General features: G+C 48.4%; 1 protein-coding gene across 1 annotated transcript; it reads right to left on the bottom strand.

Moving 5' to 3' along the window:
- Positions 1 to 12,568: 12,568 nt before the first annotated feature.
- Positions 12,569 to 17,349, bottom strand: BARHL2 (BarH like homeobox 2). The gene is made up of 3 exons (XM_035020143.1): positions 16,731 to 17,349; positions 14,655 to 14,880; positions 12,569 to 12,881 (listed from the first exon to the last, which is right to left on the bottom strand). The coding sequence occupies exons 1-3, from the start codon at positions 17,347 to 17,349 to the stop codon at positions 12,569 to 12,571; spliced, it is 1,158 nt and encodes a 385-aa protein (XP_034876034.1).
- Between the last annotated feature and the right edge of the window lie 6,218 nt (positions 17,350 to 23,567).

Raw genomic sequence — 23,567 nt, 5'->3', positions numbered from 1 at the left:
AAAAACATCATGCTGCCATTTCTTTCTCTCAAAAGGGAGAAATAACTCTTGAGTTCAAATCTCCTGAACTAAAATCCCTTGAGCCAAATCCTCAAGAAAATTCAAACCCTTTTTCTTTCTCATGTATTTTACAAACCAAGGAAGATCAAACTTCAGACTCATTTCCATTATTAGCTTTAGTGTCCCCTAGTCTATGGGCAAAATCCTCCATGGGCATAGGCAGAATTCATAATGCTCCCTTCCCCTTAAAATCCAAATTGATCCCTCAAAACCTCTTCCCAAAAGTAATCAACACCCTATAAACGAGAAAGCTTTACGTAAAACCTATCATAGGAGAGTATAAAGCACAGGGATTTATTATTGCCTGCACCAGTCCTTTTAATACACCTACTTTACCTTTAAGAAAACCTAATGGCCAAGGATATAGATTTGTCCAAGATCTCTGAATAATAAATAATAACGTTGTTCCTTGCTATCTTGTTGTTCCTAATCCCCATAGGTTATTGGCATCCATCCCTACCAAAAGCAAAATTTTCACTGTGATCCAGTTATGCAGCGCATTATTTAGTATTCCAATTGATAAGGCTAGTCAATATCTTTTTTATTTTACTTGGGAAAGATAAGAGTACACCTGGACAATAAGGCCCCCAGGATTTTTACTGAAAGTCCTTTTTACTTCTCACAAATTTTAAAAGCTGACTTAGACAATATAAAATTTTCTGGAGACTCCACATTACTACAATATTGATGTAGATGATTTACTTCTCTGCTCACCCTCTAAGACCTCCTCACAAGACAATATTCACCTGTTAAAACTCTTACCACTAAAGGACACAAGGTCTCAAAGAAAAGGTTGCATTTTGTTCAAACTCAAGTCCGATATTTAGGACATTTAATCTCAAAACCAGGTTACATGGTTTTGGTAGGCTTCATGGCATCTTAAGCTTCCCAAAACCTAAAACCAAATGTCAATTACAGAGTTTGCTTGAGCTAGCTGGTTATTTTTGCAATCGGATTTCAAACTTCTCCTTAATGATCCTTAAGGACCCTGTGTGTCCTTTTAAAAACTACTAAACCCGACCCCATTACCTAGGAAAACAAAGAAGAATTGGCTTTCAAAACCTTGAAGGAAATCTTAATAAATCCACCTGTCCTTGGACAGTGAAACTATCGGCTACCCTTTTTCCTTTTTGTATATGAAAAGGAGGGAAATGCCCTCAGAGTACTTAACCCAAATACGTGGAGGCTACCACACCAACCTCTATGTTCTAGCCAACCTCTAGCCTACAATTGGATCCCATGGTTCCCCCTCTCCAAGCCTTAGGGCTGTCACTTCTACTGCTTTTCTGGGCAAGGCCACTGAAGAAATCGTTATTAGGATCTTCCTTGACGTCCTTGTACCTCATGCCGTTGAAGCTCTCTTGAACTCACGCCACACCCAACACCTCTCAGCAAGCCTCTTCTTAGGAAATTCTCTTGCTAACCTCCCGTCCTATCATTCTTGTTTGTCCTATCAATCTCAACCCTGCTACTCTTCTTCCTTATTCCATGGGTGAAATCCCCGTGACTGTTTGACTTTGACAGATTACCTATTAACCCCTCATGATAACTTACACGAAGCCTCCTTGGCAAATGTTGATTTCTCATGGTTTACTGATAGCTCTTACCTGATAAATGAAAACGGTAAGTAGTGTGCTGGATGTGTGATATCAACTCCTTTTGAGGTCATTGAGGCTGCACCCTTACCTTTGGCAGCTTGAGCCCAACAAGCTGAATTACATGCTCTTACTCAAGCATGTATTCTAGCTACAGGTAAAACCACAAACATCTATACTGGTAGTCAATATACTTTTAGAGTAGCCCATGATTTGGGAATGTTATGGAAACAACAAAGTTTCCTTACTTCCAGCAGAGACAAAATTAAAAATCATCCTTGTGTCCAAGATTTATTAGAGGCTATACTCCTGCCAGCCCTTCTGACTATTATTAAAGTCCTTGGGCATTCTAAGTCTGACTGTCTGGAAGCCAAAGGAAACCACTGACGATGTCATCGCAAAAAAATGCTGCTCTTATGGGATCCAAAGACCAAACCTCTACCATGGTCCAGAAAACTACTTCCCCTGGTGATGACCTAAGAGAATTAACCAAAGATATATAACAATTGGCCCCTAAAAAAGAAAAACAAAATTGGAGATCTAAAGGCTGTTGGTGTCATCAAGAAAAGAAACTCTGGTTCTGACTACCGGTCCTGCCAGAAAATCTAAAATGTCCATTAATAACTACCATACATTAATTAAATCACTGGTCAACTGATAAAATGATGATGTTCATGAATCAACATTGGTGGAAAACATCTGCAAGGCACAAAAAAAGTGCTTATCTTGCTTGTTCCATCTGTCCTAAATTTAACTGAAGGAAACTCATCTATATTGCCCTCAGATAGTTTACCCAATGAACCATTTGAGGTTTGGCAAATAGATATCATACAACTGCTCCCATCTCATGGATATAAGTATGTTCCAGTTCCAGTAATGGTTTGTATGTTTTCATATTGGACTAAAGATTTCCCGTGTAGACAGGTAACTCTTCTGTACCTAAAATGCTATTGGAAAAGATTATTCCCTCTTGGTCTTCATAGTGATTGGGAAATCCATTTTATGGTCAAATACTTTGACAAGTCTGGGCTATCTGGCCAGTTCTGCAATACTTTCATTGTGTTTATCGTCCTCAATCCTCAGGACTGGTCTAACATACAAATGGAATTATTGACTCAGCTAAATTAGTGGAAACCATCCAAATACCTTGGCAAAAGCATTATCATTGGTCCTTCTAAATCTTAGATCTACTTCCTTTTGGATGCATAAATTTTCACCTTTTATAATAATGACAGGGGGTGCCTGGGTGGCTCAGTTGGTTGAGCATCTAGCTCTTGATTTTGGCTCAGGTCATGATCTCAGGGTCATGGGATTGAGCCCCAAGTCGAGCTCTGCGAGCAGAGCCTGGTTGAGTTTCTCTCTCTCCCTGTCCCTCTGCTCTTGCCCTGCCCGCCCCCATGTTCTCGCTCTCTCTCTAAAAATAAATAAATCTAAAATAAAATAAAATAATTACAGGATGGCCAATGCACTTAGCCCCAACTAACAAAGGAGAGGGGTATATGTTAATTTTGCAAAGACCTGATCAAGTCCATACAGAATAATCACACTCTGGTAGGACAATCTTTCAACAGTGCACTCCCTGGAGATGAAGATATCAAACATCATATCTTTAGCCTGGAAATTTTGTCTGCTGGAAAAGACATCTCCAAAAAGACTCTTCAATCTTGCTGGAAATGTCCCTACCATGTGTTATTAACTAATCCCCATGCAGCCAAACTTCAAGGAATAGTTGCCTGGGATTCATGTACAACATGTAAAGAAAGCCCCCAAATCTGAATGAACTGGTGACCTGAAACTGAAAATTTCTAGGAACTAAAGCAGATGGCGCTTGGAGTAGACAGCTTACCCAAAATATCTGGACCAGGCCTATAAGCTTTCCTGTTCTTTTTTAATTATTCTATGTTTAGTTAAATCAGGTCTTTCAGGCCTTCAACTGTTCTTTCTTTAGTTTTTCTACTGTCCTTTACTTGAGGTTTAACACATCATTTTATCCCCACGTTACAAAAACTCTCTGACTCTGCTAAAATTACTGATTCTTGGATTTGTGCCAGAGCAAACATTGCTCATGATGAATCTGAATTGGTGGCCTGGCCATTATCTTTAGAAGGATGACAAAACCTCTCCAGTAAAGATGCAGGATTTTCCTTTGGTAGCTTTGGAACAACACTTGTCTTTCCTCCTAGAAGCTGGTACCAACTACTATGGCTTTTCCTTGGGTGCCCCCCACCCATAAAGGATTATCTCTCACTCAGGTCTGGACTCTTACCCTAGTTTTTTCTTTGTGTTTCAAAAACAGTGACAGAAATGGCAAAATTCTAGGATATTAAATATTTGTGACTATAGTCTTTTATATGATCCAAACGAACATGAATTCACTTCCTATTTGGAATCCAGAAGACTATATCCTCTCCTCCATTAATATATCTCTGGGGTGGGGCAATGAAAAACCATAATAATACCAGAAAATGGGAAGCCAATGTGTTCTCATTCAATGGTACTTCATTGGGAATTGACCAAAAATCTGATGAATGGTGGAAACTTAACTTACTTTTTCCCTAGATATCTTCCAGGCCTCCGCCAAAACCTTACTTATATTAGATCAGCTTACTTGTTATTTCAAATATACTTTCTTCCACTTCTATAGATATTTAAGATGCCCACATAACAATTTTCATAATGCTAATAAACTAGATTATCATGTGCTCTGTATAAATGATTATATTTCTGATCATGAAATTCCCTCTTTCATTCCAGGAATAAGAATCTGGGCAAAAGGGCCGAACTATGCCTTACTCTTAGTAGACATGGGGTGTTTCTTTTTATGTGGAAGAAACATATTCTACACTTGACCTTAATTGGGAGGGAGGTTGTAGGATTATTTCCCTCACCCCTAATGCCAAAATTAGAAAAATTCTTCCTTCTACTGCTTACATACCTACTCTGGGATCTTTCTTTTATCAATTTAAAAGGACATGTTGGAACTGGGAGAATTATAATTTTGGGTGGCTGCCTAGCTATAACCCTACGGTAGACAAAAAGGGTTTGGGGCCTGCTTTTGCCAGAGCTTTTTAAACTTAGATTGGAATAGCAAACCTCAAAAAAGCAATTCACAATCCTTCTATAGTCATGTCTACCATTTCCAATGTTTCTGTTCAAGCTTTTGAATATCAACAAAAACAAACAGATAGCCTTGCCGAAGTAATCCTACAAAACCACAGAGCCCTAAACCTCCTCACTGCTCCGCAAGGGGGAACCTGCACCTCACTTGAAGAAGAATGTTATTTTTATGTCAATAAATCATGGAAAATAACACAAGAACTAAAAATAACAAAAGACAATATCAAGCTGCTAGCAGAAGTTGGCCAACCTCCCAGAATTTGGGACATTTTCAATCTATTTAATATAGGCAATTGGGGAAACTGGTTGGGAGGTATATTCCTTTTTTCTTTTTAAGATTATTTATTTATTTATTTATTTATTTATTTATTTATTTATTTATTTATTCATTCATTCATTTATTTGAGAGAGAGTGTATGTGCATGGGCACACAAGCTTGGGGAGGGGGAGGGGAAGAGGAAGAAGCAGACTCCCCACTGAGCAAGGAGCCCAGTGTGGCTGGATCCTAGGAACCTGGGATCACAACCTGAGCCTGAAAGGCAGATGCTTAACCGACTGAGCCACCCAGGCGCCCCCAGAGGTGTATTTCAATCAACAGCTATCATTGGACTTTTGGGCCTCAGTCTGATCTTTTTAATTAAATTTCTGCTGGTTTGCATTAGTAAACAAATGCCTTCTTCCCAAACGTATGTACGAAATAAAATTATTTTCCTTTCAAAGACTTTTCCTGAAACTCAGCTGACCATGGAAACTAAATGGTCCCCCTTAGAAGGACATAACTGAGATTTTTCATTTTTCAATCCTCTTGTTCAAATGAGCCCAAAGAAATTCCATATCATTTCCTTCCTCTCTAAAACAAGACCCCTGAGGATGGCCTTCCTCAGCTTCATGGGAAAAGACTCCTGAGGATGGTCCTTCTCACCTTCATAGGACATACAATACAATCCACCTATAAAGGACTATACTTCTGACAGACATTAACAAGCAATACCCGAATGACATAATTGATCAATGGTGCTTTCTATGAAAGATCTTGATCAAAAGGGGAAAATATAAAAGAATTTCAATCCAAAATGGAACCAGACGATATAAAATGTAGAAATCTCCCATATGTGCACTCAGGAAAACAAAATTAGGGACGGAGAGACTGATTTCCCATAATTTCTTCATTTATAGAAAACTGATAATGTTGGAATTTTCTTAAGTTGATAGGGAGTTGGTCAGGAGTTACTTCATATCAACCTTGGGAAATTTTTGCTTATGGTTTCCAGAGACATGAACAAGAAATGACCCAGGTCCAGTTGACCTTACAAAATAAGCTGAATTGAGCTTTATTTGTATGACTGGACCGGTTTTGTCTGCTCAGGGAATTTTCAAAGCTGGTCTCCATTTGTTTTTTATTCTAACAGATGCTAACTGAGTTCTTGCCTCTTTACATTCTCTGCCCATAAATATGGCCTGCCCCAAACCCTCAATACACTTGCTTGTAGCTTACTACAGTTAGCATGTCCCAAATTGCCATTCCTCTGCTACTCCCAAACAAACTAATCTTTTTGACAATTTTGAGCTTGCCTCTTTTTTTTTTTTTTTTTAGGTCGACAGAAGGTAGACTAGTTTTTCACAATGAGCACTCTGATTTTGTAGCAAAGGAGTGCGGAAACAAAGTACCACCCATGCCAAATTCGTCTCTCCTGAGGCGCATTATAAATACATACTGCTCTATAGAAAACTTTTCCTCCCATTTCAGGTAAAGATGCACGGGAACACTTCTTCCTCCAGCCCCCAGATGCTTTGGGGCTCCCCAGTGGTGCCAGAACCTACAAAATACAGGGAAACCATGCCACTGCAAGTCTCTACCCGCTCCTAAATTCCACTTAGCATTTCCACCCCCCCAACTGTAAGGGAGAAGGGGCAGGGAATCAACAAAGAGGAGTTGGCTTCAAGAACTGAGGGGAAAATCTGAAGAAGGCAGTCATTTGCAGCCAGGAGGCCTTCTGAGGAGAGCTGGACATGGAGTGGAATGCAGATATGGGCACCCACCTGGGCAAAGATGTATTATCGTTACCGGAAAAGGAGAAGCCTTTATATTCTCTCCGGAGCGCACTGAGATGCGAGAGAGGGGCCCTGCTCTGTAGGCCCAACCCTAGCACTAATCGCGAAAAGCAGCTGGACTCCTGTCCCTGCTCTATAGGGTCCCTGTCTTAATGCACGCATTCCTCCCCGAAACACGGTCGGTAACCGGGCGCGGGGACTTGTGGCCGCGGGGCTGTCCTGGGGCAGAGGAGCGCAGAGTCTCCGCTGGGGCGCGCACCGTGGGAGACCCCACTTGGAGCCCGAGCGCTGCCGCGGGCCCCGGGAACCTCCGCTCAAACCGCGGGCTGCGGTGTGTGCGCGAATCGTCAGCAGAAGGCGAGAGGACAGCCACATCTAGAGCCTCTGCGCTGAAGAATCAAGTCTGGCGGCCAGAGAGAGGGGCGGGTGGGGGCGGAATCCATCAGCTCCACAAAGTGACAAAGCCCTTTTATCGTAAATCAAGTTCAGTCTCGCGCGCTGGAAGGTCCTCTTCTTTCGGTGGAGCTCCCGCGGAGGCGACCCGCTCGCTGTCCTGGACCGGATAGTGGCCGAAGCCGGGAGACTCCCAGGACTGCGGGGAGGAGGACCCGCTCCACCCGCCTTGGGAGCGCTTCTCCTGGGCTTCCATCGACCCAGGCGGCGGCTCGCGGAGCAGTCCCGGCAGCGCGAGCGGAGGGAGTAAAAAGTGCCATTTAGAGCGATTCCACTGGCGACCTCGCTGCGGCCGCGGCGCAAGGGCTTCGAAGCCGCAGACCTGAGGCCCCGCTCCTCCCCAGCCGGCTTCCACTAAGAACTTATTAAATAGGGACGGTTTAGAGTTGATCTGTCACTGAGCACTACTTACCCCGAGATCTTTGCGTTTTTGAATTACTTTATTGATCTGAAGATTTTCTTCTTTGGAATGTGACCCTGTTTGGACTTAGAGCTAATCAGGTAACGCTGCCAGGGAGGGCTCTTTGTAATCACCTCGCGGACCTCCCCCGCGGGCGCCGTCGACCCTTCCCCGGCGCTCCCCTCGCGGTCGCCTAGGCTTCGCAGGGAACCCGGCAGCCCCCAGCGCTACGCTTCCCCGCGCGCCCCGGGAGCTGTCTGTGGTGCTAGGAGAGAGCACTCGGGAGAGCGAGGCCCCGGGGAAGAGCCCGGGAGAGGCAGAGAAGGAAACTGAGAACGCCGTGCTGGCCAAGACAGTCCCACCCAGCAACACTCAGACCGATAAAGACCTTCAAAATTCAGCCGGAAGGAGGGAAGGAAAAAAGTCCCTTCTGGGTCATCGCATCGCCCTGAGGCAGCTGACCTGTTCCTCCAATGCAAGAGGCCAGTGACACCTCCCTCTCTCTGAAAGCACACACCCTCAACCCTACACACTTACCCCCACTCAGCCTTGGGGGTGTTGAGCCTGCCAGAAGTAAGAAGGGAGGGGCAGTGGGCCCTAGCCGTGCGCCCCAACTCCAGGGAAAGAATCAAGCGGTAGAGAGGCAGGCTGGGAACTGGCCAAGAAAGTGGGACCAGACAAAGACCTAGTGGGAGACTCAAGGAGCCTAGAGACACTTTCCAGGGTCCATGGGGGTAAACCCTGGGAAAGCCCCCACTCATCCTTCTGCCCACACCTCTCTAATCGACAGCCAAGGCAACAACCAGCTTTCCCTCACCAAGGATTCAGAGCTCTGCGGCAAACATCAGTCCCCTTGGAGTCTCCAACCTGCCCTTGCCCATTCCCACCAGTAGTTTTGAAAATTCAGTCTCTTCCCAAGCATGTTGACTTCAAGCCATGCCTGGCTTTTTAGAAAACTAAGTAGCTCTCTTCCAGTATATTTTTGTAACCACGTGGCTTAACAGGAACTAAAGTTTCCTTAGCCCTGGGGAGAGCTTTTCCAAATATTTTTAGAAAGTTAAAAATGTAACAAAACAAACTACTCGCAAGCCACCCGTTTAAAAAGGGGAGGTGGAATTCAGCAGATTCCTGGGGAAGGGCTGTCTAGGCAAGGAGTCAGATGGCAGGGAGAGAGGAGGAGGGAAGTCTTGGTTTGAGGGTAAGTGGGTTTTATTTGCAACAGAGGAAATCCGTTAATTTGCCGTTGTGTGGGCTTTCATTTTAAAGGGTGGAGCAAAAATAAACTGATACAAGGTGGTAGGTATATTTGCTGGAGGCTAGAGACAAGCTGCAATCGTTACTTTACAACTCCTTGAAAATTGCTGGCTTGGACTAGACTGGCTGGCTGCTGGCCAGGGAGTCCACTTTTCACTTCCCACTCACTACAGATTTCTGTTAGGTTAGTTGGGGTCCTGGAGCTGACATGCGGGTGGGCAAATCTAAAGGGGTCACCGTGGATGTTTAAAGACCTCTCTGAAACAAGTTCGTTTTCCTGGGTTTCTATAGGAAGCAAAGATTGCCACTCCAAGCCCCTGTTTTGCAAGTCCCCAACTTAATCACAGGACCAATTCAAATAAAGTCTAACGGTGGAGTGCCCTTCAGACACCAAGTGAAACTAGGGGAAAAGAAAAGGAGCACAGCTCCCAGGGACAGCTGTCCTCTGGGCCTCCACAACTGACTCCACATCTCCCATGAGAAAAGACCTTTGCCTGTCATCTTTGTTCCTTGCTTTTCAGGAAACCTAGGGTCGCACTCCTCATCTCTTAGCCAACCCCCATCTTTGTTGGGCAAGCACAGAAGAACAGAGAGACCCCTTTTGAGGAAAAGGATGTGTTTGCATTTGACTTTTAAGCAGTAGTTGGGGACGTTTGAATAGAAGGGCACCAGCTAAGATGCTCTTCGCAGTACTGCAGCAGAAAGAAAAGAATGAAAAGAAATTCGGCCACTCAGTTTTCTTCCTGAAGCAACACCCACCCCAACAGCCGATTTGCCAACTTCTATACAATGGGGAGTAACCAAAACACATTTAGAGGGGAATCGACACTTTTAGCTGCCCAGTTTAAGGGAGTTGAAGAAAACATGGCTTTGAAGAAAAGCAAATTTAGGAGGACTCCGGTGGACCCAGAGTCATGGCTAACAGCAGTGGAATATAAGGATAATTAAGAAACCTTGGCCTCTATAGACACAGTGAGTCCCCCTGCATTGTCCACCTATGGAGTCCAAGTTCAGCCTTGAGAGTGAAGGGACAGCAGGCTGGCTCCTCCGCAGAGTGGCTGGTGAGCTGTTGGCCAGCTGCTGGTAGCGGATGGGTGCTATGGCCTTGTTTGTATTTGTAAGTTTGTTCATGCATTTTTCCCAACTGGACCTGAGATCATTCTTCATAGGCAATGTGTGATGTGTGAACTCCAGTGACTTCCCAGGTCCCTCTTGTGCCCAAAGGTGACTGGCCCTGGGACAAGTGCAGACGAAAGCTGTAGTGCACCGCACCCCCAGCCTTGGAGAGTGCCTTTTTAGGCCCAGGCAGACCATTTTTGAACTATTTAAACTTGATTGTAAAACCCAACAGCAGCTAAGATGGAACAAGGTGAGTCTGCTAGAATGTCCAGGCATTGGGCATTCCCCACTGGACACAGTGGCGCCCAGTTTCCAACCCAACCCAGCTGTCTTGAGTTTGCCCCGACTCAGCCTGAAGAAAATGAGAAGGGCCAATCCAGACCCTTTTGTTAGAATCAAACAAGACCAAGACCACTTTTAAAGCAAATTGATGAGCTAGATAGAAATCTGCAAACCACTCCCTAATTAGCCAAGGTCTGATCAAGGCGCCTGAGGCAATTTCCTCCTGGATTTCACCTCTTTCTTCCCTTCTTCCTTCCCACCCCTCCCCAATACACACTCCCACAGCACTCCACTTTTTAAAAAATGTTTTTAACTCTACTAAGGTTCAACATCAGTGAAAGTTGAAGGATGGGTCTGGATGTGTTTTAGCTGCTTGTTTTAGCCCTTTGACACTGTACTTGGGCAGGCGTGAGGCTAGAGATATGAGAATACCCAGCTGGGGGATCTGACTCTGGCTCTTCAGAAAATGACCCTGGGGCTGGAGAAAGTGGAAGCAGACCTAGAACTGAAACCCTGTTCAGTTGTTCCCTTACATAGTCTTGAATGCTGAGCCTAGTGGGGAGCCAATCTGGGGGGGTGCACCTGCAGCCCTGGCAGAGGTGCTCCCAGTATTTGCACACCCATTCACACACACACACACACACACACACATTCCTAGGGCAGGCTGTGGACCTCCTCCACCCTCTGGACAGGGCCTTTCGTTTCATGGTCCCAAGCCCTGCAAGGATGCTGATAAAAAGCTTGGCACGCCTGTCCTGGCCAGACTTGGATCCCTGCTCCAAGGCATCCCAGCACAACGAACTTTCTAGGACAAGAGGTTCGGCCAGGGCTGGGGGCTGGCTGCCCGCTGGGGAATGAGAAGGCAAGGATCAAAGACGCAACGAGGGTTTGTTAGCCGGGCCTCTCCGAGTCCCCGGGGCGTCCTAATTGCGCTCCCTGCAGCCGCCCGCTCGCAGGCTGGCCTGCCGCGTGGGCACCGGGCTGCGGGCTGCAGAACAGCTGCGAGGCCCGAGGAGCATCCACCCGCCCGCTGCCCGGCGCCGGGGACCCTCACTGCCCCGGGGAAGAGCCCTAGGAGCCGGAGGAGGAGGGGCAGACAGCCGCGGTTTGGCTGGGGCTTCCAGGCAGGCCAGGAGCAGGGCAAGTTGGAGGCCCACTTAGCCAGCACCAACAGCCCACAAGCAGAGACTTTTCCCCCCTGGCCGGGTGGACTGCTCTGAAATCATCCACTTAAAAAGAAAGGAATTCACACATCAAATAATGGCTCGGCTCGGAAGAGGCCAGCAGGAAAACTGGCGCTGTTTTTATGTAAGTCAACCCAAAGTCTTTACAGAGTTTATAAATTCCTAATATTACAGGAGGGAATTTTTTTCCCCTAAACCAAGTCAGGCATTTCATCATAGTACATTCTGCTTTAGTAAAATCAGCTCCCTTGAATTTCATCGCTTGTTAAAAAAAGATAAACTTTATTTTTGTAATTCTCAATCACAAAAAAATCTATATTTTTGTCTAAGCATTTATTTTACTGAATCAAAAAGACATGAAAAGAAAAATCATGTTTTACTAACGTATATAAGTGACTCTTTTTTGGACAACATATAATAAATATGATATATCACTTATCACTCAGTCTTTCAAATGTACATTTTTTTTTCATATTATGGAGCATGCCACTTTTCCAAAAGAAAAAAGGTCATGAGAAATCAGTGCAAAGTTCTCAGTTACCCTCCTCTTTTCTCTGGGGCAGACCTAATGTCCACAGCAACGCCCTGTGCCTCAGAATTTGAGGCTGTCTGTCCATCTACAATTCTCTCTGCTTCTCCGGCTTCCTCTCCGTGCCCTTCGTTCTTCCCTCCTTACCCCTCCCCCCTCCCTCCCTCCTGCTTGTCCCTAAAGTCATTTTTAAAAAGAGCTTGAGGTTTTGTTTTTGTTGATGCTTTCACTTACTGGTCGCACTTTGTGTGGGGTCAGCGATATCGCCAGTCACACTGCTGTGGGGAGCTTTCCAGCCCTGTTTCTGGGGGTGGGGAGATAGAGAGCGGAGGGCTGGTTCCTCTTTGGGGGGCCCCCCTCCCACTGGTGAGCGGCTTCTTCTCTTACTGCTCCGCTTCCCGGGGTCGCTCCCGAGGGAGGCCCAGCGGCCTGGTGCGGGGAGCGGAGCGGAGGGGCAGCTGTCCGGTCGGTCGGGGAGGGGAAGGGACGGGAAGGGACTGCAGCGCCGTCAGTCGCTCATTCTTCACCGGGGGTGCGGGGTGCCTGGGATGGGGTTGGACAAGGGGTTGAGGGCCGGCTGCCCCCCGGGCCCCAGGCCGTGGATGAGCACGCGGGGCACCAGGGGCCGCTGCAGCTGGGGATGGGGTGCGGGAGGAGTCCGGTACATGCTGCTGTACATGGCTGCGGCAGCCGCGGCGGCCGTAGTGCTGTCCATGCTGCCCAGCAGGCTCGGGTGGTAGAAATAAGGCGACGGAAACATCCTCTGCAGGGCCGAGTAGTTGCCCGCCTCGGCCAGCAGCTCCAGGCCCACCGCGGTCTGCCGCTTCCACTTGGTCCTGAAAAACAGCCGGCGTGCACGCCCCCCTCCCAGCTGTAGGCACAGCCCTGGCACCCAGGCCCTTCCTCTCTCGCCCCCTGCCCGCTCCTCTTTCTCCGGGGACAGGAGGACGGCGAGAGTTCTGAGAACCGGGAATGAACCACATCTCCTAGCCCTCCTCCCCACCCTCTCGCCCACAGAAGGGCCCAAATTCAAGTCAATTTCATAAATTACACCCTCAACGTCTGAGACATTCATAAGTGAAATTCTATAAGCTTTGCTGCCTCTTCCTGACCCTCTGTTCTGCTGTAGCCCCCTTATAATTGGGCTACTTCCCGAAACTTTCCTGAAGGCCAACGGAGACCACTCTTTCCATCTATAGGCGGTCTTCTCCCTCCTCCTCTAATTCCTTTCCCCCAAGTGGCCCCCCACAATCCCAGAGTGTCCACTCTCTGCCCCTCCCCCTTTCCTCCAGGCCGAGTGAGAAGAAACCATAAACAAAAGGACACAGAGACTCCTTAGCCTCGGACCCTGTCCCTCTTAGTCCCCAGAGCTGTGAAGACACATCCCTCTCCTCAGCCTGACAGGACTTTAGAGCGGGTGGGGAGCTTGGAGCAAGGAAGGCACCAAGGTTTCAAAATGGAATTTGTTTGAGGGAGGGCTCTCCCAAGGTGACAGCACCTCGGGGCCATTTCAGGGCAGGGGGTAGGGGGTGGGAAATGCATTTCAAGGTATTTTCTCCTCTGAGAGAGAGTAACAATTAAAACCTGTGATCAGCTTTTCTCGGTTTCCTCCCTCCCCCACGGTACCCCGCCAGGAAGAAGAGGCGAGCAGGCCTTTGCTCAAATGCCCCATGAAGGAACTCAGGGCTGGTGGGCCATCCATACCCGGCAGCTTCAGCCAAATTAATAAACATGTCGCCCATTTTAAATTGGCTACAAATGACACTAATGTTTTCCGACAGAATTAGGGTGGCTGAAACCATATGTAATGAGACAGAAAATTATGGTAAAGATGACAACTGGATGGGCATTTCCAACCGCACTTATGGACGATTAGAAGACAAATGAGAGAAAAGGAGGGGGAGAAAAAAATCGAGACAAGACTGTCTACTGCCAGGCTTGGAAACACAGCACAACTTCAGCCTCAGCTTGCCTGGGTTCGCTCTACCGTTCAGGCACCTGCCCGTGCTGCCAACCCCCTTCCGAATTTCCTTTCAGTGGAGGCAGTGGTTCCTGGCAGGCTCTGAGGTGACAAATATAGGGGACAGACCCTCAGTCTGGATGCCTGGCTGGCTGCCTCAGAAGCCAAGGCAAGGACATTTAAGCTGAGGCCAGTGGGGCAGCTCCTCCTGGATCGCAATAGCCAGGTTGCGTGGCCAGCTGCAGACATTCGGAACCAGCCGGGGGCAGGCCCAAAGGGGGCATGGCGCAGGCTCTATGGACCTGAGTGTCAGCTGCACAGATGTCTCAATTTGAGAAGGTGTGGCCTGATCGATTTGGGGGCAAAGTGGGGGGAGGGATTCCAGCCACTCGGATTTGAGAGGAAAAGTAGCATATGCTAAGACACTCAGAAGTGCAAAATGTTCCAAACTCCAGCTGCCTATCAGTCCCTCTCACCTTGGGGGTGTGGTTAATCCCTGCTCCAGCCTGAAAGCCCCCAGGGGCCCACTCTGGGGCCTCTGAGTCCCTGGAGTCTCCCGGAGCCAGGAGGGAAGAAGACTGGCGCTGCAGTGGTCGGGACCTCGATGGCCCGATGCCTTTGCCCCCCCCCCCCCCCCAGCATCCCTTACCTGCGGTTCTGGTACCAGGTCTTGACTTGGGTGTCCGTGAGGTTGAGCGCTGCTGCCAGGTCCATGCGGTCCTGCACACTCAGGTACTTCTGCCGCTCAAAGCTACGCTCCAGTTGATTGAGTTGGTGGTCAGAGAAAGCTGTTCTGGCTTTGCGAGGCTTTTTGGCTCTCACAGGGGGACTCTCTCGGCTGCTCGTAATCTCCCGGTCTCCTTCTTCCTTTGTTCCTATGGTAGAAACCCAGAGTCGTAAGATAGTGTGGAATGGGAAGGGTGGTGTGTCCTCCTGGCACACACTTCCACATTCCCAAGCCAGCTGCTGGTCTTGGGGGACTATACTCTGCCACCCTCATCACACACAAACTTGGACCTTAGCCAATACGGAGGAAGAGAACCAATTTCTGGCCAAAGAGTCTGGAACTTTGTGCAGAGCTCCTAAAAGGGTTCTAAAAGGTTGTCTGATCTTCTCATCTTTGGAAGTTAAAAAGAAAAAAATATTTTACAATATAGGGTCCTTTTGTTATTGTTTCTTTCATGGGGGGGAGGGGGAGATCCTGTCCCATTCCTTTACTGTTTTCACTATGACTTCATTTTTTCTGATTTGGTACTTTGCAAAATATCTTTCTACTCTGTTGTTGTGTTTTGTTTTGTTTTTGTTTTTGTTTTTGAGGAAGGGGCACCTTTTTCATTTCACTTTTTGTTTACTAAAAGTTATAGGCATTTGTTTTCCCTTTTCAGATGCACTTGGGAAATGGTGGAATCAAGTTCCCTGCAGTTGCTTGCGTCAAGTCTTTTAAAGCTTCAGAAAGAATATGTCACCCAGCCACCAAGTAGAGCTCAAAATCACTGAGCCCATCCAGGTGACAGCCCAGAGATTTCCGGATTCTATTTGTCAACTTTGGTTTTTTACTGAAATGCTGGGAAATCGATATGTCAATCCCTCTCTGTTTGTACCCGTTTTTGCTGCGCTCCTTGATCTTCCCTGCAGGAAGAACAATAATCTCTCTAATTGACCCACTGGGGAGGTTGGTGCACAAAAAATCGCCAGACCAGACTGTACATCTGTTTTGGGCACTATTATGCTAATGTTATAATAGTAAAATGAGGAGCCAATATCCTACCTTTCAGATAGTCAGCACACATCTTTCCCAGAGATGGCAAAGGTTAATACTAGTAACAGTAATAAACTTATTAGTAAAGGAGAAAAAAGAATTCTCCTGGTATGTTAAAACTCTTTTATCGTGCAAAGACCAGAACACTTCCTTACGAAATTGAGGAGAAAATGGGAAAAGGAATTGAAGCACAGTTTCAACTGCTATCTTCTGATTTTACAAAAATAAATAAATCCAGTTCCACAAGATTTTACTTTCATAAATGCGATTTCCCAATTACTTGCAGGGAAACAAAATCTTACTGAAATACAAATACTCGGTTGGGGCCATGGAGTAAGAAGGGTATTTTAAAAACGGAGAAACCGATTATAAATTTTTACCATAGGGGCTTCCCTATATTAATCACCATCTAATAAAAAAAAAAAAAGTTGTTTTGGTAATCAACTCGGAAATTTTTTCTTCATTAAATCTGGTAATTCCTGTGATGTTTAGAAAATGCAGTGTGTGGGGGGACTGAAATAATTTGCATTAAAGAATAAACGCCACGTCGTGAACACACCCCTAGACACCACGCTAGCTAAGCCCGTTTCTCTCTCCCACCTCCCCTCATGCCCACCCCCCCGGTCTCAGCTAGAAAAATCTCCAGTCCTTCCCTTTTATCAACGAAAGAATTGCGCTCAGATCCCCTCCGCCTCCGCCCTATCCCTAATAAATTGAAATTAAGGAAAACAAAGAAAGGAGCAGGATGGCGGTGAAGGTTGTAACAATAAACCGAACTTCGGACCAGTCCTCGTGTCGCATGCCCAGGCCTCCCTCCCGCTTGCAGTTTTTGACCGGGGTGCGATCGCCCCAGGAACTCCCGGAGTAACTCCGCAGCCGAGGTGCGCGGGAGTCTGAAGGGGAGACCGAGAACCCGAGGACGAGAAGCAGCCAGATGGCTCGGGCGGCCGACGCGGCGCGACTCACCGTGGCATTTGATGTCGCTCTGGGAATCTTCCCGCTTGTCGAGTTTGGTTTTGCTGTCCTCCTGCTCGAGCTTTGGCCTGAAGCTCTCGTGTGCTGCGTTGCTCTCCTGCTTCGGGGTGTGGTGGGGAGAGGACACGCTGGTGCTGTAGGGTGCACACGCCGCCAGAGGTTTGCTGTCGCCCAAGATGTCCTTAATTAAAAAAGAAGAGGTGGAAGTCCTGGGGGCCGAGGCGGCCGAGCCCAGCTGCTGGGCCGGTGGCTGCGGCGGCGGCGGCGGCGGCTGCTGTTGGGGAGAAGGCTGCAAACTTTGCGTGGGGGCCGCGGCGGGCGGCGGCGGCGGCTGGCTGTGGTGGAGGTGGTGGTGATGCTGGGGCCCTTCTGCTACCAGATGCGGCTCCGGGGGCTCCATGGTGACCGAGATGGGAGAAGAAGGCGCCGTTCCTACGGTATCAATCTCCGAACAGGGGGACGGAGTGGCCTGACTCCTAAAATCCGCGGTCCTGGCCTCGCCAAGCGGGCGGAAATCTCCATTCATCATGCCGGGGCTGCCCGAACTGGCACTGGACAAAATCGTGTCTATTCCAAAACTCGACCCGCTGGCCCCTTCCATTGTTGTCATTTCTACATGAGGTCCACGCCACTTCGCCGCTCAGCAGCCGCCCCGACCAAGCAAAGGAAGCTATCGATCGTAAAACAAAATAAACACTAAACAATGTTGTCGCGGCTTTAAAAAAACAAAACAAGTGGGGCGGGAAGGGAAGGAAGGATCATGGGTGGTGGGGTGGCAATCGGTGGGCACTTTCGACACTTTTTGTTTTCCTTATTCATAAAGTAGGGGTGGGGAGAAGGGGAGAAAGGAAGAGAGCGGGGGAAAGTTACAAAAATTGTTGAGGAAGAACCGAGCTTGCGCTCCGGGAACGACCGCGCACGTGGGGGCGGCGGTGGCGGCGCAGGGGACTCAGACGAAGACGCAGGCGGCGGGAGGTGACCCCGCCGCCGCCGCCGCTGCCGCCGCCGCCTGGGGCTGCCCACAGCCTGGCACCAGGCGGCAGCGGCGGCGGCGGACCTGGCAGGTGCAGCGACCGCGACGCCCTGGCGGTCGCGCGCCCCCGGAGCTCCCGGGCCGCTCCCCGAGGTGGCTGCTGCGCGCGACTCGGCCGCCCTGGAGCCGAGTTTCTGAACTTTCTCGGAAAGTTGCGGAGCAGACACCGCCGCAGAGGTCGCGGCAACACGAGACGGAGAGGAAGAGGAGGAAAAGAAGGAGCAGGCGCAGGCGGAGGAGGCGGCGGAGACGCGGCGCCGAGCGACTCCGGCCGCTGCCGGGCGCGTTCGCTTGTAATCCGGCTGCTAGCGGGCGGCGCCGACCCCCTCGCGTGACGTCACGGCCACTGCCGCCGCTCTCCGCGCCGCGCGGGGCCCGCGCCCCCGCCGCCGAGGCCGCGCGCGGGGCCCCGCGCTCCCATTGGCCGCGCCCGCGCGAGCGAGCGACGCCGACGTCCTGGGAGCCAATGGACGCGCGACTCGCGAGCCCGTCAGCGAGCGCGGCTCGGGCCCCGCTGCTCTTTTGAGAACCTGCTCAACCCTTTGCCTGCAGCCCGAGCCGAACACCTAGTCCTGCAGTGATTCCCGGTGTCCACAATCACGCGTGAGGGCAAAGGCAGAGAGGAGAGGAGAGCAGAGGTAGACTAGAGAAGGGAACCCAGGGGGTAAAATTAAAAACCAAAAAAATCCAAGTAAAGATTTGTCCGTTTTCCTAAGAAGTCCGAGGAGGAAGGAGAAAGAGGACAGTAAGGGAAAAGGAATCTGGCTGGCTTACCTTTAGACTCCCGCGCGGCCGCCCTCGCAGCATCCCCAAACACCCGCGGGTATAGGCCAAGGACACTGAGAGCAGAGGAGGGGGATCCCTGAAGGAATCCACGCCAAAGTGTGTAACTCCAGCAGCCGGACCTCTGGCTGGGCGGGAGGACTGCGAGCTCTGATTTCTCCCCCAAATGGCCCAGGCGCCCAAGCTGTGGCCCCCTAGGCGGCGGGTCCCTGAGAGGGGATGGAGCGCATCCACCCTGCACTCTCGGGAAGCCGGGTCGGGGTGGGGGAAGGGGGGGAACGGGCCTGTTGCGGCAAACCGCGGACGCAGTCTGGTCACCAATCAGGGCCCGTGCTGGAAGAAATGCCTGGCCAGACACTTTCTCCCGAGCGGGGTAAATAATGCCCGAGGCGTTCTCTAGTGGCAAGGGCGGCGATGGTTCACGGCACTGTCAGGCTGGCACGGGGCTCAGGAACCCAGGTGGCGGGTCCGCAGCACGCACTCCGCCTCGCTACCAGCCAGTTCTCCCTCTCTCCCTCTGCCCCCCCATCGGGCCGCTCATTTGGAAAGGAAACAGTCACTGTGGATCCACTTGGGACCTGGAGCGTGGCATGACTGTGACGCCTCGTCGGAGGGTATCAACTTACATTGTTTTTTCTAGGACGTCTCCAACCTGTCTCTTGTTGAATGTCAGAGTAATGGGAAGTGCCAGTGACAAGACGGCGTATTACTCCTGATTAAGTGCCGTGTCAACCTAATTAGCGGAGTAATTATAAGGTGCTAATGAATGATTCAAAGTTCTTTGAGTTACATTTTACTCCAAATTACCATTTTAAGAACCCTATGAATCTGAATGGCTGGCATCGCTTCCGTGACTAGGTGCAGAACGATGTTAGAAAAAGGCCTTTAAAGTCTCCAAGGGCTGGGCCGAAATCTGGGGTTTAGTTGCAGTTCTGAAGGTCCCTTTCCGTGGAACAGATTTTCTCCGTTGAGGACGGGGGACTGGGTGGTGTCAGGGAGGCAAAAGACCTCCTGGGACAAGATACCTCCTTTCTGTCCCAACTGCACCCAAGTGAACCCTCGGTCCGGGGGGAGGGAAGAGGGGGGAGGTTGGAGAGTCGTCCTTCCTGCGCTTTCCTAGGGAATTCGCTGTGTTTGACCCAGAAAAAAGCCCGCGCTGTTTCGAGGGTGTGTTGAGCTGTTTCTTATTTTGTGCCGTTTTTTCACGGTTCTGTCTCTGAGGAGAACAGCAGGGAGGGAAAAGACCAAGGCGAGGAGATGTACAATCCGGGCAGCTCTCGCTTTTCTCTTAAGGCGAGGGAAGTTTGGCGGAGGAGCCGGGGTTGGTGAACCGAGGCGGGGACGCGGGGCGAGCTGCAGGCACAGGCCCTAGAGGACCGGAGGTCGTGCGGGGAGCCCCTCGGGGGGCGCGCGGTGGGCCGGCCGGCTGGGGTTGAGCTCCTCTGGCCTGGGAAGACGCAGAGGGCCTGCATGATGCTGGAGAGGGGTTGACTCCGCCGCCTTTGGAGCGACCAGACCCTCCTGGGAGCCTGCCAACCGAGTCTCGGCCTGCCAGCGGCGGGTATTTCGAAACCACCGGCCCGGGACTTGCGCGGGCATCTATCTTGCAGAAGGCCGCAGTGTCCCACCCATAAGGCCGCGGAGCCCAACACCCTCGCGCACCCCTGGCACAGTTGGCTTCTGTGGGAAGGGCGCTGGGACGGCCCGAGACTACAGGTGTATGCTACACATTATTCTCCCTCCAAATCTCAATTGGCGTTCTTCTCATTCTGACATCACCTGCCACTCCCCAGATGGAGTGCGTTTCCTCCCAAACCTGGGGTTCTACCCGCATTTCCCTCGCTGACTATTCTGGGTGGGAAGTGGGGAGGAGGAGAAAACAAATTTGAGGTCCAGAACTAAGGGCACTGCACAAATCAGTTATTCTCGACCTTGATAAATAATTCATTTAAGCCTGTTTTTGTTTTGTTCCGACGCCTAAAATGACTCATGAGCTCAAAAAGCTGACCGCACGGCTTGTGTTGGGCAGTTTAACGGATTTTTTGCTTGGAATAATTCCAACATTAGCAAGGGAGATAGAAATATGACCCTACGAAAAAAATGAAATCTAAAAAGAAAGGGTGAGCGTAAGGTGAGAGTTTGAGAAGAGTAGTGTTCCTTTTATGAAAACTCTGAAGCAAAGAAAACGGAAGCCCAGTAGGCCCCACCTTGTGAAGGTCTCAGATCATGTTTTCTTAAGAAAAGGTTAAGATCATGGGAGGTTTCTTTGGGTGGGGTGTTAGGAGATCAGCTTTCCACATCACAATTGTGAGGGGATAATATAACCTTGACTTTTATCAAGGCTCCTATCTTTGGGTCCCTACCAGAGAGGATATGCTAGTGGGGGCCTGAATATCCAAAAGAGGGACTCAAAGACCAGACCACAAACTTAATGAAAATCAAATTCTTCAGAGCTGGGCTTTTGTTTCTTAACTTTTTTCAGTTCTTTTTTCTCCATTCCTCTTTTGCCATTGTTTTCTTCTCTGAGAGTATATATAATCTATACGCCCAAGAAGTCATATACTTTCTAGCAGAGCAAACATACTTAACTTTTTATTTAAAAAATATAAATTCAGAAATAGAACAGGGTGTAGACTAATCACACTTTCAATTCCCATGCAGAGGAAAAGAAATGCATTAACTGGATTTAATCTCAGATTTTACCACTGAATTTAAGGTAAAATAAATATAGTCCCTAAAGAGACATAAGTTTGAAAGTGATCTCCACTTTCAGGCCTTCATTTCCTTAAAAAAAAAAAAAAAAAAAAGACGAAGAAAAAAACTCTTTAATTTTTGGAAGATTCTGGAATTCTTACACAGAAAGCAGTTATTTGCCAAATGTGGATAATAGAAAACAAACTTTTCCTTCTGCTCTGAAGGACACGTTAGTCCTGATTACCACTTAAGGTGCTCCCTCCCCACCACAAATAATGATTCAAACATTCATGTATTTTAACAAGTTTTGTTCCTTAATACACATAGTCTCCTTCGTTCACTTTAACAAGCGAGATTTGGGGTTGTGTTTAAACTGGAGCATCAGTTTTTTAAAGGAAGTGAACTTTGAAGAAATGCACCTATAGATTACGATGAATTTGGAACTGGTGTTTCTTCCTATCATATTTGTTTTGAACGTTTGTAAGTGTCCGCATGATGACAATGCCAACTGACGGGACTGAAGTGCAAAGGCGCTTCCCTCCACTGGGCGGCGCCAAGAGCCCCGAGCCGAGAAAGCCGGCTATTGTTTCTCTCTATAAAAGATGCAAGGTGCACAAATAAGCCCTCTCTCTTCTAAGGCTGGCTCCCTGATGATAGCGTGACCTCTCAGCATTCCAAAGCTACAGGAACGTCGGAAGTTTTCTTTATTTTTCTTTTCAGTATATAAATATATTTCCAACTGCTTAAGGACTTGATGCATACTTGCTTAGAAACATAATGTAGTAAAAAGACAAGAAAATACTGAAATTGAATCCCTTAAATAGACAGAAACCAGGGGAGTGGAGATTGGGAGCGGAGAGAGAAAGGCAAAGTAGATGAAAAAGAATAAGGTAACTGAAAACTGTTTTAACAGAATAATAAAATGATAGACTTTGTAATTACTAATCGTTCTAGAGGGACAAAGTTTTGAGAGAGAGTTCTGGTATCGTAAGAAAATCTGTGAGAGCCATGAGCTTCACCACAGCTTTAAAGATCAGCACTTCAGCAGAGATCTAGTGAAGTTGGCTCTCCTTTGGATGTTAGATGTGTGTTGTGCCAGTGCGATCAGGAGGAAGGCCAGTGGAGATGTAGAGAAAGAATCCTGGAAGAGGGAGTTTTGATCTCATTTTGCCACTTTCCCATGCTCTTGAGTAAGGCACTTAACCTTTCTGATGACCACCTTTCTTCTCTAGTAAAGGGAAAATCGTCCTTACATAGAATGGGGTGATTGTGATGACCAAATTAGACCTTCTTTGTCAAACTCTTTACAAAATATGAAGCAAGAGATTGGCAAATGAACAATGCAAAGGTGGCGGTTATTTCTAGCTATAAGCAACATACAGTAACCATATTTGATTTCCCTTCTTCCTTCCCTCATTCATTTTGTTCATTCACTCAATCAATAAACATTACTGTAAGTGCATTCTATGCCAGGTGCTTGAGAATGAGACACTAACCCACCTCAGAGGGTTGAGGGGAGCTTGAGCATGACGGAAATTGTCATAGATGCCATGACGCCTGCTACCGTGGGGATGCAACATGAACCTGCCACATTGGGGATGCAAAAGAGAGAGTGGGGATTCTTGTCTGCCTTGGGAGGAGTTGGGAGAATACAGAGGCTTCCTGAAGGAAATAAAGTGTGTCTTCGGTCATAAAAAAAAAAGTGTACATCCCAAGTAGAGGGATATATAGGGGGATTTGTATGGTAGCTAAGAGTATTCATGGTGCAAAAACGTCCACACATTGTCCAAACTTTTAATCGCCTGGCAATGGAGCTGGGCTGCCATTTGTGGGTATATGTTGGCTCTAGAGATCTCTGCTTCGGGAAGAGCACCTTGGACGGAACAGAAGCCGACTAACAGCACATGCCTACAGACCTCAGCAGCAGAATTTTGCAGCAGGTTTGATTCGATCCCCAGACATGGCCCAGCCTCCTCAAACTACAACTCCTCCCCTCCTCTACTCCCGCTTCCTTTCTTCTTTCTAGGGTTGCAGATGTGGAGGGAGAAAGAAGTCCTCCTTAGAGGCAGGGGTGGAGAGAAAGAAGATGAGAAAGTGGAGGCGGTTGGAAGAGGATTGGGGCGAGGGGCGATTTTATTTCACTCCTAAACGAAATCATTGTCCATTGAAGATCAGCTCCTGGGGAAATGAAAGGACCCCCGGGTGACACCGCCACGTCCCACTGTAAAAAGAATTCTGAGGCCTCGAAAGCTCAGGAAGGTAGCTGAATCTTGTATTAACTCCTGAGGTTAAGAGGGAATGGAGGGGCGGAGGCAGAG

Source organism: Mirounga leonina, unplaced genomic scaffold, assembly GCF_011800145.1.
Source record: "Mirounga leonina isolate KUSES-001 unplaced genomic scaffold, KU_Mleo_1.0 Mir_173, whole genome shotgun sequence".
NCBI lineage: Eukaryota > Metazoa > Chordata > Mammalia > Carnivora > Phocidae > Mirounga > Mirounga leonina.
Note: the sequence above shows the minus strand (reverse complement) of the source record. Positions and strands in the feature narration are given on the sequence as shown.